At 45.7% G+C, this 17,510-nt stretch overlaps 1 protein-coding gene across 1 annotated transcript; it reads left to right on the forward strand.

Moving 5' to 3' along the window:
* The first annotated feature begins 2,744 nt into the window (after positions 1-2,744).
* LOC144286915 (lysozyme-like protein 6) lies at positions 2,745-10,976 on the forward strand. The gene is made up of 5 exons (XM_077854061.1): positions 2,745-2,904; positions 6,611-6,837; positions 7,817-7,975; positions 8,871-8,949; positions 10,626-10,976. The coding sequence occupies exons 2-5, from the start codon at positions 6,699-6,701 to the stop codon at positions 10,693-10,695; spliced, it is 447 nt and encodes a 148-aa protein (XP_077710187.1). The 5' UTR covers positions 2,745-2,904; positions 6,611-6,698; the 3' UTR covers positions 10,696-10,976.
* The last annotated feature ends 6,534 nt before the right edge of the window (positions 10,977-17,510 follow it).

The following is a 17,510-nucleotide window of genomic DNA, read 5'->3' on the forward strand; positions in this document are numbered from 1 at the left end:
GTAGCATTCCATTATATGAGTGTACTACCCTTTGTTTATCCATTCAGAATGATGGTAATTTTTAAAAATCAACATAATGCCCTAAATATAAGAGAAGCTGAAGGAAAGTAATAAAATAGCAGGTAAATTCCATGTAAGTGCTCAGGCATGATCACAATAGAACATACGATGATGTAGTCAGACACTTCATCTATACGTACAGTTAACGTAAACCCACTTGGCCAGAAGCTTCAGTTTGGCTCCAAAGCCCAGCAGTCTGCCACTCCAAGGGTTACTTACAGTGCTGTGTGGCCTGATGCTTGGGGACTGAGAGAGAGCAGAGAAGGTGGGCACAGCTAGATTTCAGCTCACTGAGATTTCTTTCTCACAGGGCTGACTATCAGGGAGGCATATTTCCTTTATTTATTTATTTTTTAAGATTTTATTTATTTAATCATGAGAGACACAGAGAGAGAGGCAGAGACATAGGCAAAGGGAGAAGCAGGCTTCCCTCAGTGATCCTGATGGGGGACTCAATCCCAGGACCCCAAGATCACGACCTGAGCCAAAGGAAGATGTTCACCCACTGAGCCACCCAGGGGACCTGCATGTTTCCTTTTAGATCATCAGCATTGGCACAGCAAGATCTAACCCTAAAGCTCTATGCTCATGACTAACAACATTCAGGCCCCAGGTGGATGTTTCACATCTTACTCTATGTAGATGGGAGAAAACATGCACCTGCATAGAAAGGTTTAACAAAAGCTTAACAGAACCCTTGCCAGGTGCTATCTCAGAGAGCAGAGACCTTGAGCAGAGAAGAACTTAGGTAAGAGAAAAGACAAATTAATTAACTTGTCAGGTCTTTCCTCTCAGCCTGAATGCAATAGATTTGAGCACAAAGAAGTGTCATTTTCTAGTAGGCTCTGAGTGTACAATTTCTTCATATTTCATGTTCCTATTTGTGATTCTGGTGCTACACGTGAATTTGTATTAGTATCTGCCTCGGTTGTAAATGGAAGCTGAGGAAATGTTTGCGATATCACATAAACCACATTACACATTATTCAAATTTGTATCTGTATCTAGACTTTTTTTTTTCATTTTTTAAAAAAAGATTTTATTTATTGATGAAATACCCAGAGACAGGCCGAGGGAGAAGCAGGCTCCCTGTGGGGAGCCCAATGCGGGAGTGGATCCCAGGACCCCGGGGTCATGACTTAAGCCCAAGGCAGACGCCCAACCGCTGAGCCACCCAGGTGCCCCCTAAAGGGGCATTTTTAGACGATTAAAAGGCCCAACATTGATTCAAAACGAAGAAAATCCGAATAGTGTACTAACCATGGGTATAGAGGGTTCATCATACTGCCCGCTCTTGCATATTTTGACTTTGAAAATAAAATCTTTGCAAATACGCTTTTGAGAAGTAATGCTTTCCGCCTCTGCGGCGAGGACTGCCTTTGCTCCGCACGCGCCCCGCCAGCTCCAGGGCAGCCGCCGCTGGGAGGAGCCCCGCGCCCCGGGAGGAGCCACGGACCCGGGAGGAGCCCCCCACCCCGGGAGGAGCCCCGCCGGCCCGCGAGGAGCCACAGGCCCGGGAGAAGCCGCCCAGCCCCGGGAGGAACCCGGCTGGCCCCGGAGGAGCCACGGACCCGGGAGGAGCCGCCCCGCCCTGGGAGGAGCCCCGCCCGGCCCGGGAGGAGACCAGCGCCCCGGGGAGGGGAGGAGCAGCGCAGGGATGCGCAGTATGCGCTCGCAGAGCCCACGCTCCTGCGCAGCGCAGGCCCCCCCCCGCCGCCACGGCTCCTGTATCTAGACTTCAAACATAATGCTACTAATTCTAGTAGGTATACTAGGTATATGTTTGTTATTCACCCCAACGTTGTTAGCCCAAGTGCAATGTCCTGCTGCCCTGCTGGGAAGGGAAGTCTCAAGGTGGAAGGAACAGGGCGGCACCGCCCACCCACAAGCTCTTCCTACTTTCTGTCGGCCCTGCCACCCTGCTTCAGAGGGTAGAGTGCCCATCAGTCAGAAAACTTTCCTTTGCTTCCTTTCTGCTACAGTTGGAAGTATCTCTCATTTCTTTGGTGACTGATGACACTCAGATGTGCAAACTTCATGGGGAGGTGACAGGTCGTTGGGTCCCCAGTTCCCGGATAGTTAACCCTGTTCTCTCTACTAGGCGGGTCTCCCTTGGCTGCAAGTGACAGAAACCCAATTTAAACTCCTTTCTGCAGGAAAGGATATTTCATGAATCACAGGATTGTGATAAGGTTAAGTATGGGAAGGGTGAACTCTAGGATTGGCATCCTGTGTGGACTCTGCTCTCTCTCCAAGAAGGTTTATCCTTTCAAATGGGCTATAGCCATATGATTCCAAACCGTCAGCTTCTGGCCTCCTACCTGAAGGCCTCCGGTGAGAAGCTGAGTTGCTCAATTTAGTTTCAATTCAAAATATAGCAGTGGGGCCATAGGCACCCCCTGTCACCTGGAGCTCAGGGCTCTGTGATTGGCAGCTTCCACTACTTTACCCCATGGGGGAAGGAGCTACCCCCAAAGGTTCACCTTCACCAAAGGGAAGGGTAGTGGGCAGATAGAACAACCAGAGCACTCTGCCCTGCCCCACCCAGTGGTCTTCTTCACAGTTATCACCAGTCCTAGACCCATGTGTACTTTCTGCTGGAAGCTTGAGTGGGCCTCAATTTGCATGGTTAAGACCAGAGTATTTCCAGGAGAATGATGATGTCACAGAACTGGGGTTCCAGAAGGCAGGCTGGCCCAGCACTCCCACCTTCCCTAGAACATGGGGAGCTGTGAACTGGGTGGGGCTAGAGTATAGGTCCTGTGGACGAGGCTTTGTTCTAATGACTCTCTAGGAAAACACTGGGCTGTCTGGGACCTGGGGTCAGAGAAGGCTAGGAGAGAGGTAAGCTTTGGAAGGGTGTGGGAATGCACCTGCCACAAGTACTGTATTCCCCTAAGGAAACCCTAAGAGGGGAGGGGACTTCATGGGCAGAGACAGAGCTCCCTGCTTGCCAAGGCTCAGTAACACCTGTCTCTCAAGGAATCTACTAAGTCAGAGTAGAGTAGGGTTGCATGAGACATACTAAAAACTTATTTGTGGTTTGTCTGAAATGCTAATGTAATTGGGCATCTTCTAATTTTATTTGCTAAATCTAGCAACTCTAGAGTGAGAGAGAGAGAAGCAAGAGAATGTTCGCAAGCTCAGGCTGGTATGGAGTGAGTCCTAGAAGACATCTGTGAGGAAACAGGGCCATCAGGGGAGCCATCTTGGCCAAGCAGAAGTTGCCTGACTCTGAAGCCTGGGGATGGAGGAACACAGGCCTTTGCCTTTGGGAACATATACTTAGTTTAAGGGGAAACACACACACACACACACACACACACACACACACAGTGACAGAAATAGCCCCATCCTTTGCTTCCATCACATTGACAGTTTTGAAGAATATAGGCCAGTTATTTTATAGATTTTCCCTCAGTTTGACTTTGTCCAATTTTTCCTTAGGATTAGATACAAGTTATGTATCTCTGGCCAGAATACCATATAAGATATATGTGTCCTTCTTGGGGTATCACTTCTGGAGGCACAGAATCTTTCTCTGTCTTTCATTGGAGGTGTTCATTTTGATTGCAAGGTCCACATACTGTCTGGTTTATTTGCTACATAGTTTCTGTTTTTCCCATGCAACTAATACATGATCTGTGGGGAGATACTTTAAGAGCATGTATATATCCAGTTCTTCATCAAGCTTCCCACCACCTCAGATTTAGCCCCCATTGATGATTCTTGCTCAGACCAATCTTTGATGGTTGCAGAATGGTGGCTTTCCAACTTCAAGACTACCTCCACATTTATCATATATTATTGTCAGTAAGAGTTCTTCCCCATCCCCATTATGTGTCTATTACTATTAAGGACTCATGGATTCCTATCTCATTCAGTAGATAATAATCCATCACTATCGTTGTTTATTTTGATGGTCAAATTGTCCTAGATTCCCTTAGAAACCACTGTGCATTAGTTCTGCAGATATGACACTAAAGGCACAGCAACAAAAGAAAAAATAGACAAACTGGTCTTCATCAAAATGTAATTCCTTTGTTTCAAAGAACACCATCAAAGGGCACCTGAGTGGCCCAGGAGTTAAGCGTCTGCCTTTGACTCAGGCAGTGATCCCGGAGTCCTGGGATTGAGTCCTGCATTGGGCTTCCTGCATGGAGCCTGCTTCTCCCTCTGCCTGTGTCTCTGCCTCTCTCTCTCTCTGTGTGTGTCTCTTGTGAATAAATAAATAAAATCTTAGAAAAAAATCAAGAAAGTGAAAGGTAACCCAGAGACTATGAGAAAATATTTGCAAATCATGTATCTAGTAAAAAACTTTTACAACTCCATAAGAAGACAAATAACTAAAAAAAATGGGAAAAGGATCTGAATACTAGATATTTTCCCAAAGATCCACAAATGGTTAAGGAGCACACGAAAAGTTCATTAGCCACCAGGGAAATGCAAATCAAAACCACCAGGTGATACCACTTCACACCAATTAGGATAGCTGTGATGGGAAAGTGTCGGTGAAAATGTGGAAATTTTTGAAACTTCATACACTGACACCGCTGATATCAGTAGAAAATGGTACAGTCACTTTGAAGTCTGTCAGTTCCTCCAAAGTTTAAGATTTATTGATTTATTTGAGAGAGAGAAAGAGAAAGAATGAGGGAAGTGGACAGAGGGAGAGGGGGGGAAGAGAAAATCTCAAGCAGATTCCCTGGTGAGCATGGAGCCCAACCCTGGGCTCAATTCCATGACCCTGAGATCATGACCCAAGCCAAAATCAAGAGTCGGATGCTCAACTGACTGAGCCATCCAGGCGCCCCAATTCTTCCAAAGTTTAAACTTTAAGTTACCATATGACTCACCAATCCCGCTCCTCAGTTTATGACCAAAGAAATGAAAACATTTGTCCACACGAAAATTTGTTTGTAGCACCATCATTCATAACAGCCCCAAAGTAGAAACAACCCAAATGTCTATAAAATGATAGAGAACAAATTGAGGTCTATTCATACAATGGAATATGATTCAGCCATAGTGAGATCCTGATACATGCTATGCCATGAATAAATCTTGAAAGCATTGTTAAGTGAAAGAAACCAGGGACCAAGGCCACATAGTGTATGACTCTATTTATGTGAGCTGTCCTGAAGAGGCAAATCTGTAGAGATAGAAAGTAGATTTGTGATTGCCAGAGGCAGGAGGGAGATGGAACAGGGAGTGACTGCTAATGGGCATAGGGTTTCTTCTTGGGTTGATGAAAATGTTTTAAAATTGATGTGGTGATAGTTGTACAGCTCTGCAAACACAGTAAAGAACTATTGAATTATATACTTTTTTATAAAGACTTTATTTATTCATAGAGACACACACACACAGAGAGAGAGAGAGAGAGAGAGAGAGAGGCAGAGACACAGGCAGAGGGAGAAGCAGGCACCATGCAGAGAGCCTGACATGGAACTCGATCCAGGGTCTCCAGGATCACACCCTGGGCTGCAGGCAGTGCTAAACCGCTGAGCCACCACGGCTGCCCTGAATTATATGCTTTAAATGAAGTGATTGTATGGCTTGGTGAAATATATATTGTGAATTTTATCTCAATAAAGCTGTTACCAAAAATAGTGTTCCAGATTTAGCCTGTGGGTACCCCTTGGAGCTCTCATGTCCATTTGACATGCTCCAATCCATATTTTTAGCCCTTCTTTACTTCCCAGCACAAGATAATCCAGACTTAGCTCATATCCTTTCCTACTCCAGCCTAAGAATCAACTTTTTCCCTAAAAGTCCTGCTTCCTTTTGGGGGAATGCAAAACCAAGATCAAATTTCCTTTAATTATCATGACAACCCTTTTAAGTAGGTATTAGTATATCTTCATGTTACAAATGAGGCCCAGAGAGGTAAAGTGTATTGCCGGAGGTCACAGAGCAGCCCTGTCTTTGAAAGTAGGCAGTGTGACTCTAGAGCTCTTGCTCTTCCCTCCTTCCCCTAAACACAGAAAGTGTGAAGGTGAAGGTTATTTCTACATCGAGGTCACTTTTATTTGCTTTATGATTTGTACCTTTGAGTGGAAATGAAAGTGTTAGACCCATAAACAGCTTCCTAGGAATTACACAAGGCAGTGTATGCCCTTGGGAAAAGTCATGTGTCTTGTATCTGGGGGTGTGGGGTGTGGAGAGTTCAGTGTCTAGTGTCCTAGCCCTTCCACAGCACATGTTCAAATACACACACACACAAATACCAATGAAGTACAGTTCTCATTAATCTCCTTTGCCACCCTCACTCCCCACCCTATGCCCAAATACAGCCCATAGCTGGGTGCCCATTACAAGAGTGAGGATAGCTAAAAGGGCTGAAGACCTATAGATGAAAGGAGATCAGCCTCAGTTTTTCACTGTTGACATTGGGCAATGGGTACATGGAGATTCATGATACTATTCTTATTTTGTAAATATTTAAAAGTTTCTATAATAAACAACTATATAATGATAAATGAGAGGGAAGAGAAATAGCCATGTGGGGAGTTGTGAGTGAGCTGGGACATGTGGCTGCTCTCTCCAGATTCCTCAGGTGTTGGGAGAAGACCAGAGGCCCGTCTGTGAGATCCTCAGAAACACAGGCCCTTGACTGTACCTCCTCTCCTCCAAAGATGACAAGGGTGCTGTTCATGTCCTTGGTCAGCTTCCTCATTGCCATAAATCAGGCCAGCCTCATCAATCGCTGCGACTTGGCCAGGGTGCTGCGCAAGGAGGACTTGGATGGGTTTGAGGGCTACTCCTTGAATGACTGTGAGTGCTGCTTCTCACACCCCCCTCATTTCTCCTCCTCTCCTGTTCATGCCATAGGTGGTGGCCATCTTTCTGTCATTCGTCTTTCAAAGCCAAGTTCAAAAGGCAGCCCTCCCCAAGAGGCCCTTCCCAACATTCCGTATTCATTCCACAATTATTAAATGAGCACTTATGTGCTAGGAACCATTTTCAGTGCTGGGGATATAGACATGAGCAAAGCCCCTTCCTTTACAGCGTTCACATTCTAGAGGGAAAGGCAAGCAAGAGATAAACATACACATACAGATGAAGTACTTTCGGTGGTGATGAATGTCATGCAGAAGAATAAAGCAGGAGGAGTGATTGGTAACATTGTCCTAGAAGGGGAAGTCGAGGAATGCCTCTCTGAGAAGGCAACATCAAGCAGCACTCAATAAGCAAAGGACCTGGCCACCCAAATTTCTAGGGTAATAGCATTCCAGGCAGAGGGAACAGAGGGTTCTAAGGCTTCATCCTACTCCATGATAGGGATAGCTGCCTTTTGCCCAGACTTTGTACACACTGGTCTTGTGCTGTCTTTCTCCCTTTATCTTGTTTTCGGGCTTTTTAAGGTATGTATCTTCATTCTTGTACTATAGGCCCCTTGAAGGCAGCATCTACATTTGACCTAGCTACATGTCCCTAAACTGGGCTTTGTACAGTTCCTGGGATGCAGTAGGTGATCATTAAGTGCAGGAAGCATCAATGGACAGATGGGTGATGACTGGTTGTACTGAGGGGCGGGTGGGTGTCACGAACAGTGAGAGGAGAAGCTAATGGATGTTTCTAGCCCACTTGCCCCATCCAGCCTCTTAGGCCTTGTTTCTTTCATCTGCTTCCTGATCTCCCTCTTTCTTCCATCTCCCTCCTTCTTCAGCTCAAAAACCCTAAAAGAAACCCTCTTCTAAAAACCTAAAAACCTAAAACCCTCTTCTAAAAACCCTCTTCTCCCTGTTCAAAGGGCTATGTCTGGCTTTTGTGGAAAGCAGATTCAACATATCAAAGGTAAATGAAAACGCAGACGGCAGCTTCGACTATGGCATCTTCCAGATCAACAGCCATTACTGGTGCAACGATTACCGGAGTCACTCAGAAAACATTTGCCACGCGGACTGTCAAGGTCTGGCCAGGGCCCCAGGGTGGGAAAGCTCTACTCACAGGACTTCTCTTCCTATTCAAGGCCTGGGAATGTCCCCAGAGGGACTGCCCATGGAGTCCAGGAATGTTTTTGCTGAGCAGAGGACTTGACAAGTGGCTGTAGTGCGCATCTACTTAGCAGATTCTTTGGTGTACGGGTTCTAGAAAAGCTCTGCATAGTTAATAGCAGAGCAGGAGCAACAGCAACAGCCAACATTTCTTGAGAGTGTGTCATATACTAAGCACTTTACCTACAGAGCCCATTTCACCCAGCATTTCATGTGATGGAAACTATTATGATGCCCACTTTACAGATGAGCAAACTGAGGCTCATAGAACCAGTGCCGAATACCAGGCTGGTGGCCCTGAAGGCTCCACTCTAACCATCAAGTAAAAACTTTGGCCAATGTCTGATTAAAGGCCAAGTGCAAACTGCCCACCTCAGAGCCGCTCCAGGAGGCTCCATAGGTTCATGACTTGGACCTTCTCTCCTCTTTCATACTCTGATTCATATCCCGAGACTCTTCATCTGAAGAGCCTCCCTGATCAGGCAAGATTTACCTTGGTCTCTATACTGCCTGTTTTGACATCTCCTTTCCCTAGAAACCCTCAAACGTGGCATGAACTACCATCTACCCTGACTAGGAAGTATGGGGGTAAACAGTTGTCCTGTCCCTCCTGGCCCCATCCCCGGCCACTACCTATCACCATTGTGGGGATGTCTAAATAGGCCTCTGAGAAGGAGGCTTTGCCTAATCTGGAAAAACTCAGCCCCTGGGGGGTGCATGCCAGCGCAGGGACAAGCCAAGCGGGAGCAAGGTGTCTGCCTCAGTCTTAGTCCTCTGTTCTCACAGGTGCTCTCTCTCTCTCCCTTCCAGACATACTGAGCCCCAATCTTCTCTCAGCCATCAGCTGTACAAAAAGGATTGTGTCTGGAGCAGGGGGTATGAAGAACTGGTGAGGAGGACACTGTGGGACTAAGTTAGCAGCCAGAGCCCTGGGAAGGTTGTAGTGACAGAGAAAGGCACAGTAGGCAAGGACTAGACCCTTTTATAGCCTAGAAAAATGTGGGAGAGTGGCAGGGCTTGGAACTCTGACTTATAATACCCAGGACCTGGGTCTTTTTCTGATGTACTAAAATTATTTTAGAAGGGGGCATCTGGGTGGCTCAGTCAGTTGAGCCTCCAACTCTTGATTTCCACTCAGGTCATGATCTCACAGTCATGATTCAAGCACCGAGTCAGGCTCCACACTCAGCACAGAGTGTGCTTGGGATTTCCCCTCTCCCTCTGACCCTCACCCCGTTACGGCTGTCTCTCACTCTCAAAATAAATAAATAAATAAATAAATAAATAAATAAATAAATAAATAAATAAATAAATATTTGGGCACCTGGGTGGCTCAGTGGTTGATCATCTGCTTTCAGGTCAGGTGGTGATCCCCAGGGCCTGGGAACGAATCCCACACCAACTCCCCACAGGGAGCCTGCTTCTCCCTCTGCCCATGTCTCTGTCTCTCTCTGTGTGTCTCACATGAATAAATAAAATCTTTAAAAAAATAGATCTTTAAAAAATAAAAAATAAATAAAACTCTTTTGAATGCAGTAACAAAGTAACTCAAGTGAGTTGAGGGAGCTGTTTCCTGAGGGCACAAGGTGTCTCACTGAGCTTACACAGGTGCGGCTAGACCTCAGGAAGGTAGTGGAAGCAGAGCTGGAAAGTGTCAGCCAGCTTTTCCTGGCAAGTTTCTGCCTCCTGGTGCATTTGCTTCACTACTTCCTTGGTAGAGAGCAGCATTCTCTGCTCCACATTCCACAGCACAGACTCTGGCTGCCCCAAGTGGATGGGCTAATGTCCTGAGCAGCAACAGAGACTGCCTAGGCTTAGTCCCTGTCCAAGTGCCTGGGATAAAGAACCTGATGGGTTCAGTTTGGATGCAGATCCCTGCTTGGCTCCATCAGCTGGAGGCCTGGGAGCAATTGAGCTATACCTTCATGGTTGCCACAGGGTCCCCTCTCGCTAATTGGCAGCAACATTTTCTGTAAATGTAAATGCTCCTCAGCTGGGCAGATACCCCCAAGTTGTCAGCATTTGTCCACGATGGTGGACATTGGGATGTTTACTTTACTTTTCTGAGCTTCAAACCAGATATACACAGAATACAACTGGCTGTATATACAACTGGCCAGTTGACTACAACTGGCCTCCAGGCGTCTGTGAGGATGGAGGGAGTTAAGTGCCTTGCCTACTCTAGAAACACCACGCACAAGGGACACTGATGGCTATGAGGGCTGACCTGTTCTGGAGGAAGAGTCAATGGTTGCACCTGAGATTGATTATTTATTTATTTACCTTTTAATTTATTTAGTATCTTTCATCCTTCTACAATGGTGCTCTCCTACTTCAGAGGAAGAGAAGGATTTGAAAATGTGGAAGCATATCGGGTGGGGGAAGTAGAGGACAAAGACCACAGATAGGGGAAATTTAAGGGAAGAATCAGAGGGCCAGGGGGGACAAAGCAGAGAGCTAGGAATGAAGGGGATTCTGAGCACTGCTCTAAGATCTGGGTCATGTAGCTGCAGAAGGAGCTTACTGAGTGGTAAAAACAAGAACCAATCTGTTTTCTTTCCACAGGGTAGCATGGAGGTTGCACTGTGCAGGCCGGCCACTCTCCTACTGGATGACAGGATGTTTCTCGGGATGAGACAGGACACAGGGCTGCCGTAGAGTCATTCCAGAGCTCCTCTTCTCACTCAGGAATTCATTTCTCCTTCCTCTTGCCTCTGCTTCAGGTTATTTTCTTTCCTTCCCATTTACCAATAAACCTGACCATAGCCCCCAGGAATAAATGGTTTTCTCGGGCTTCCTCCTTGTACCTGTCTGGGCCCAGGCCTCTGGTTCTGACTCTCATTTGCAAACCAAGAGGACCACAATGAAGAAGTTGTTATATTTGGATAATTATTAAAGCATTCCTTGTGCAAAGAATGTGTTGATTTGTTCATTTTTAATTGTAGATATATTCCAGTACCTAATCTAAGAGTGTGGCAGGCACTAGAAGAAGGAAAATAAACCACAACTATTGTTCTTGAGGTGTTTATAAGCTACCCAGAGAAGCGGAGACATACTCAACCAATGGGTATAATAATTGAGTGGATACATACAATGAATACAATGGATAATGAGATGGGTAATAAAATCTACAATTTTTGGTTTAAAACAGTATCAGGATCCCGGTTATTCCTCCAAAGCCAACTACTTTCAGAGTAAAAGAAGATTCCGAAGAAGATAATGGTTGGGGCTAAGGGTCTTGTATATTGAGGTGGAGAAAGTAGTGCTGGCTGGGGTCAAGAGATGGTGCCAGGTGCCAATGATTTGGGGGTGCTTTCAGAGAATGGGCTAAAATCTAGATGTTTAAGAAAATAAAGGCATCTCTATTTGGGATCTGAAGGTGCTAATGCGGAGTAAAACGTGCATAAGGACAATGCAAAGACAGAAAAGGGGCAGTTGGAGGAATGTCCTGCACATAGCTAACAACACTGTTTGATTAAACTGTCCCACTTGGGCCACTGATATCCCTACTTCTGGGCCTTCACTTGGATTTCACAGACCAGTAAAACATCAACAAAGTTGGAAAAAAATTCCAACTTTTTATTTTAAAGCTCAGGTAAAAGCACTCATTAAAACTATCCTCTATCAGCAACTCTTCATAAAACATTTTTTAGCATGAAAAATGAAGGTCATATTTTTAGGATAATAAAATGGGATAGATTTTGTTTTATATATATATATATATATATATATATATATATATATATATAGAGAGAGAGAGAGAGAGAGAGAGAGAGAGAGAGAGGGCAGAGAGACAGGCAGAGGGAGAAACAGGCTCCCTGCAAGGAGCCTGATGTGGGACTCAATCGTGCACCCCAGGATCACACCCTGAGCGGAAGGCAGATGCTCAACCATTGAGCCACCCAGGTGTGCCTCCTGAAAGCATTAAGCCAAAGTATTCTATCTTTAGAGATCATTTCCCACACGGAGTTGAGAAATCTCAAAAAATGTTTAAAGATTTTATTGATTCATGAGAAACACACAGAGAGAGGCAGAGACGTAGGCAGAGGGAGAAGGGGTCTCCCCCAGGGGAGCCCGAGGTGGGACGGATCCTGGCATCCCGGGATCACGCCCTAGCCCTCGCGGAAGGAAACCCCCAACCACTGAGCCAGCCAGGCGACCGGAGAAATGCACATGTTTAAAGGTCAGTAGGTAACTACTAACTGCTTGGGACTCTACATCTTCTCTGGCAGTGCCGCTGACGCCAGTTGCTATAAAGATGACCGTACGCTGGGATCCTGGAAGCTCACCCTTTGGACTCTACCCTAAAAATTCACTCGAAGAGAAGAAGGAAGCTCTAGGACTCTGGCGCGGTGGGGCTGCGGGAGGGGAAGTAGAGTTAGAGACCCGCGCAGAGTGGGGGGCCAGGGCGGGCGGGGCGGGGCGGGGCTCTCCCCACTCCCGCCGAGCCGGCCCCGCCCCCGGCCCCGCCTCTCTTGAAGCAGCGCGGGGGCACCTTGCGAGCAGTGACGCGAGGGTGGCGGAGTCGGTGTCTTTTGCGGTTCCCACCGAGAGGGATAAAACCTTGCTGGTGTGGGAGCTAAGTCCGGACCCTCGGCCGAGGCCTTGCCCGGGAGCCGAGCCAGGATGGAGGGGGCAGGGAGAAGGCCGCCCCCTCGGTGACCGGGTGACCGGGAGCCCTGGAGACTGGCCTTACCCCTCAGCGCTTTGTAGTCTCCGCTGAGAGGCACCCTGGTTCTAGAGGGGACCTCGGCGGCCGCTCAGCCCCAAGAGACTTTTGAGGGGCAGCGCTCCACAGCCAGCGCCTGTTGCCTCCTAATGCTTTTCGAATCTTAGGGTTCCAGAGGAAAACCTGTTCGCGAAGTGACAAGTGCTTGGGTTGCCTGTGCAGAGGGTTTAGGGAATATAAGGGAACGGGCAGTTTTGGTTTCTGGGCGTGAAATTTCATGTACGTATTTGGTGCGGGACCAGCCCGCAGCGCTCTCTGGTCACAGCATTCTCCCAGTTCGGCCTCCTGTATTCGGTAGGAGTCTTCCCAAACGCGGCAGTGGCCCGCCCTGGTTTCTGTGCCATCATCAAGTTTTATTCAGCAAGGGATGCTCACAGAGCACAAAGGGCATGTCACGAGAAGCATCTGTTTCAGAATTCTCCACTGAAGGTGGGTCAAGTAGGAAATTCCTAACTCCGCTGGCACAAAGTGCCGAATTCTGTGACAACAGACTAGCATTCATAGAGCTCTCCTGATTTACAGAATGCTTTCGGGTGCATTGCTACATCGATCCTCTGGTTTCCTTGGGTGGCTGTGTCGTTTTTGTGTTTTTCTTTTACTTGTTTTCCTTTTCCTTTTTTTACACGAAGTAACTCGAACTCAGGATAGTTAAGTGGCTTACTTAGGGTTCATGACAAAAACTGGAAGCGAGAGATCAACCCCCAATTGATGTTAAATCCGGTGTCGGGGATCCCCGGGTGGCTCAGCGGTTTAGCGCCTGCCTTCAGCCCAGGGCGTGATCCTGGAGCCCCACATCGGGCTCCCTGCATGGAGCCCACTTCTCCCTCTGCTTGTGTCTCTGTTTTTCTCTCTTTCTCTCTCATGAATAAGGAAATAAAACCGTTAAAAAAATGAATCCCGTGTCATTTTATGCTGCCTCTTATTTTAGGAAATCTTCACAAGAAGAGTGTTGCTTATATTTACTATTATGTGAATTTATTTATTTTTTTAATTTCACCTATTCATTTGAAAGAGAATGAGACCATGAGAGGGAGAAGCAGACTCTCTGCTGAGGAGGGAGCCTGATGCAGGCAGGACTTGATCCCAAGAACCTGGGATCACAACCTGAGCCGAAGGCAGGTGCCCAACCATCTGAGCCATCCAGGCACCCTCTTTATTTATTTAACACAGAACCTTGGGTTATTACTCCTGCTTTCCAAAATTGTTAGCCAGTTTACTTATGTGTTCTTTAATACTTTGGCAACTACACATAGTTCCTGGTTGGGCTTTTTGTTGTTGTTTTTTGCCTTTTATAAATACAGAAAAAAAAATAATGTCTTAAACCAAATAAATCAAGGAAAGGTCTAAGGCACCTGAGAACGTTTTTCAGTAGCATGAAGAAAATTGGTTGGCAAGCTTATCCAAGGTGACAGCTATCTCTCCTACTCGGAGGCTCAGGGCCCTTCTGAAGCTTCCTTGTTGTCCAGAACAGCTCCACTATGCCTCACTATTAGCCTCCCCTGCAGCACCCAACATTTAAAAGTTTGTCTTCATTTCTCCTTCCCAGCAGGCAGCTTCAGCTAGAGAAAGTAATTTCATTTTCTTATCACTCATTCTTTCATTCATTCGCTCAATCAACAACAGAATGTACTTGGTTCTAGGAATGAGAAAAGAATAAGATATGTTTCCTTCAAGCACTAAAGGAGCTTATAAACTAGTGATAGAGAAGGATGGAGGAACAAACAGTGAAGAATTAATAGGGCAGCCCTGGTGGCTTAGTGGTTTAGCGCCGCCCACGTGAAGCTCCCTGCATGGAGCCTGCTTCTCTCTCTGTCTCTCTCTGGTGTCTCTGTCTCTCTCTGTTTCTCTAATAAATAAATAAATAATCTTTTTTAAAAATAAGAATTAATAGTGCTGGGACACCTAGATGGCTCAGTGGTTGTGCTCAGGGCGTGATCCTGTGGTTGTGGGATCCAGTGCTGCATCTGGCTCCCCAAGGGAGCCTGCTTCTCCCTCTGCTTATGTCTCTACCTTTCTCTGTGTGTCTCTCATGAATAAATAAATCTTTAAAAAATTTAAAAAAGAACAATAGTGCTATGACTTTATTTGCAAAATTTAAATATTTATGAATATGTTAATATACTACATCCTGCCTAAAGTTGACATAGGCATTTAAGACTAAACTAGTGGATGTAAGAAATTCACCACAGAATGTAAGTCATTTAGAGTTAACACTGGAGGCATTGGCCTTCTCAAAGGAGCTATTTAATGCAAATAACCTCTAATTGTTTCGTTGCTTATAAAATTTATAGAAGTATGTATATTCCTTGTTCTAACAGGTTAGTAACTTGGGGAGAAGAGTGTTGTAGATTAAGGTCCTTTGTCCGTGTTAGGTCCATCTTGTCTGCTCTTCAGGTTGTGTTCTCAGACAGGAGCTACAGGATGGGACAACAAAAACAATTTACTTCCTTTGCTCACCTACAACCCTGTCATTTGCTTCTGGAGGGCTTCCTTGCTTTCATCATCACTCTCACCACTAGAGGTGAAGGAAATCTTCCAATTAATCAGAGGCCCTAGAAATGATGCAGAACAGTACTGTAGCTTAACAATGATAAATAACATTCATTTAGGGCTTACTATGAGCTCATTGCTTACAATGTTGTTCCCTATTTAATCTTCACAATCAGTTCATGAAATAGGTATTGATAACTCTCGGGTGTATCCAAAACTAGCCTGTGTGGCAGGTTGTGATATTTTTCGGTCTCTCTCTCATGTCTTTAGGTTCATCTTGGCACCAAACATAAAGCGGTTCAACATCAGGCCCTTGCCCTAAATAGCTCCCAATGCCAAGAATTGGCAAATTATTATTTGGTTTCAATGGATGGTCAAAAAGGATAATCAAGGCAAACTTTATAGATTTTCTTTGACTAATCAGACTCACTTCAACATCGAAATCTTGGACATTAGAGAAGAGAGAACTGGAAGTGGGGAGATGTGAGTCCTCTAAGTGGAAGGACCTCAACATTGGCCTGCCACCTAAAATTAATAATACTCTCAATGATTTGGGTGGTGATGTCCATAATTTTCACCAATATTTGTAGGGTGTAGAATAAAAAACAATTGTCTATATCTATAGTTCATTTGCAAGTCTTACTTGATTTTGAAGCTATAGGATACTTCAACTGTTAGCTAGGTTTGCTGGAGTTTAGTTTTTAAAGACTAAGAAATCCGGGCAGCCCTGGTGGTTTGCGGTTTGGCGCCACCTTCTGCCCAGAGCCTGATCCTGGAGACCTGAGATCCAGTCCCAGGTCGGGCTCCCTGAATGGCGCCTGCTTCTCCCTCTACCTGTGTCGCTGCCTCTCTCTCTCTCTCTCTCTCTCTCTATCTCTCATGAGTGAATAAATAAAATCTTTAAAAAAAAACCTAAGAAATCTTAGCTAAGTATTAGAAGCTTTGTTTGTTTGTAAGAGTTGACCCTGTCCCTGGATTGGTCACAGGTTTCCAGCTTGGGCAGCTCTTCCAGTGTAGATTGACTTCTGTGGTCATCAGATGGAATCTCCATTAGCTGTCAACTCTGACAACCTTTAAGAACCAAACTAAACGTCTGGGTTGTTGGCCTCGCCCTAATATGCCAACACTCGCCCTAATATGCTGTGGTATCCATATACACATTCAAAACTCCTTCGGCTAAAAAGTCTGGTAGCTCTAGTTTGCCTTAAGGGAAATTTTATTGCCTATAAGGTACATAGGCCTGTTTCTGCCAATAAAGTGTTCAGATGCATGCCCGCCCTCTCCCCAAAGTATTGTATATTGTATCTGCAAGGAGAGGAAAACTGGACTCCAGCTGGATTGAAAGCAGCAGGGAAGGGATCATCTCAAAAGGCTTCCAGAATAGAAGAATGGTGGTTGCCAGGGGCTGGGCTGTGGGTGGGATGGGGAGTTATTGTCGAATGGATACAGAGTCTCAGTTTGGGCACATGAAAAGAAAAATGTTCTGGAAATGGTTGCACAACAATGTGAATGTACTTAATGCCACTGAACTATACCCTTAAAAATAGTTATTACGAGAGACAGGGTCACAGATTTAGAAAGATACTTAATCCAGCCTCAAGATTGGTGTTGAATTAGGTAACATCTAGAAATCTCTTGAAGGGATCCCTGGGTGGCACAGCGGTTTGGCGCCTGCCTTTGGCCCAGGGCGCGATCCTGGGGATCCGGGGTCAGGCTCCCGGTGCATGGGGCCTGCTTCTCCCTCTGCCTGTGTCTCTGCCTCTCTCTCTCTCACTGTGTGCCTATCATAAATAAATAAAAAAAATTTTTAAAAATAAATCTCTTGAAGATACGTACATTTATGTCTGTATCTGCATATCTATCTGTATCTTTGTAGGTAGATAGATTATAGGTAAATAGAGACATGTTTTGGTGGGGGGGAAGATATGCTTTGGGGAGGGGATCTGGACAAACTGCTTTTAAATGTATTCTGGAAAAAAAATCTAAGGATATACAGGAATCTTTAGTAAAAAAAAAGGGGGGGGGTAATGAGACAGAATAGAGATATCAGATATTAAAGCATACTGTGCAGCATAATGATTTTTTAAGTGTGATTGGTTTATCAGTAAATGAGATGGATTTGTGGGTGGCTAGATGCGTCCAACATTGGACCTTTGATTTTGGCTTAGGTCATGATCTCAGGGTCCTAGATCCAGCCCTGAATGCGGGTTCCACACCTAGCAGGGAATCTG

Source organism: Canis aureus, chromosome 16 (assembly GCF_053574225.1).
Source record: "Canis aureus isolate CA01 chromosome 16, VMU_Caureus_v.1.0, whole genome shotgun sequence".
Taxonomy (NCBI): Eukaryota; Metazoa; Chordata; class Mammalia; order Carnivora; family Canidae; genus Canis; species Canis aureus.

Coding starts and splice junctions, on each gene's coding strand:
- LOC144286915 (XM_077854061.1), top strand. CDS start 6,699: ATGACAAGGGTGCTGTTCATGTCCTTGGTCAGCTTCCTCATTGCCATA. Junction 6,838..7,816: donor GGGCTACTCCTTGAATGACT/GTGAGTGCTGCT, acceptor CCCTGTTCAAAG/GGCTATGTCTGGCTTTTGTG. Junction 8,950..10,625: donor GCAGGGGGTATGAAGAACTG/GTGAGGAGGACA, acceptor TTCTTTCCACAG/GGTAGCATGGAGGTTGCACT.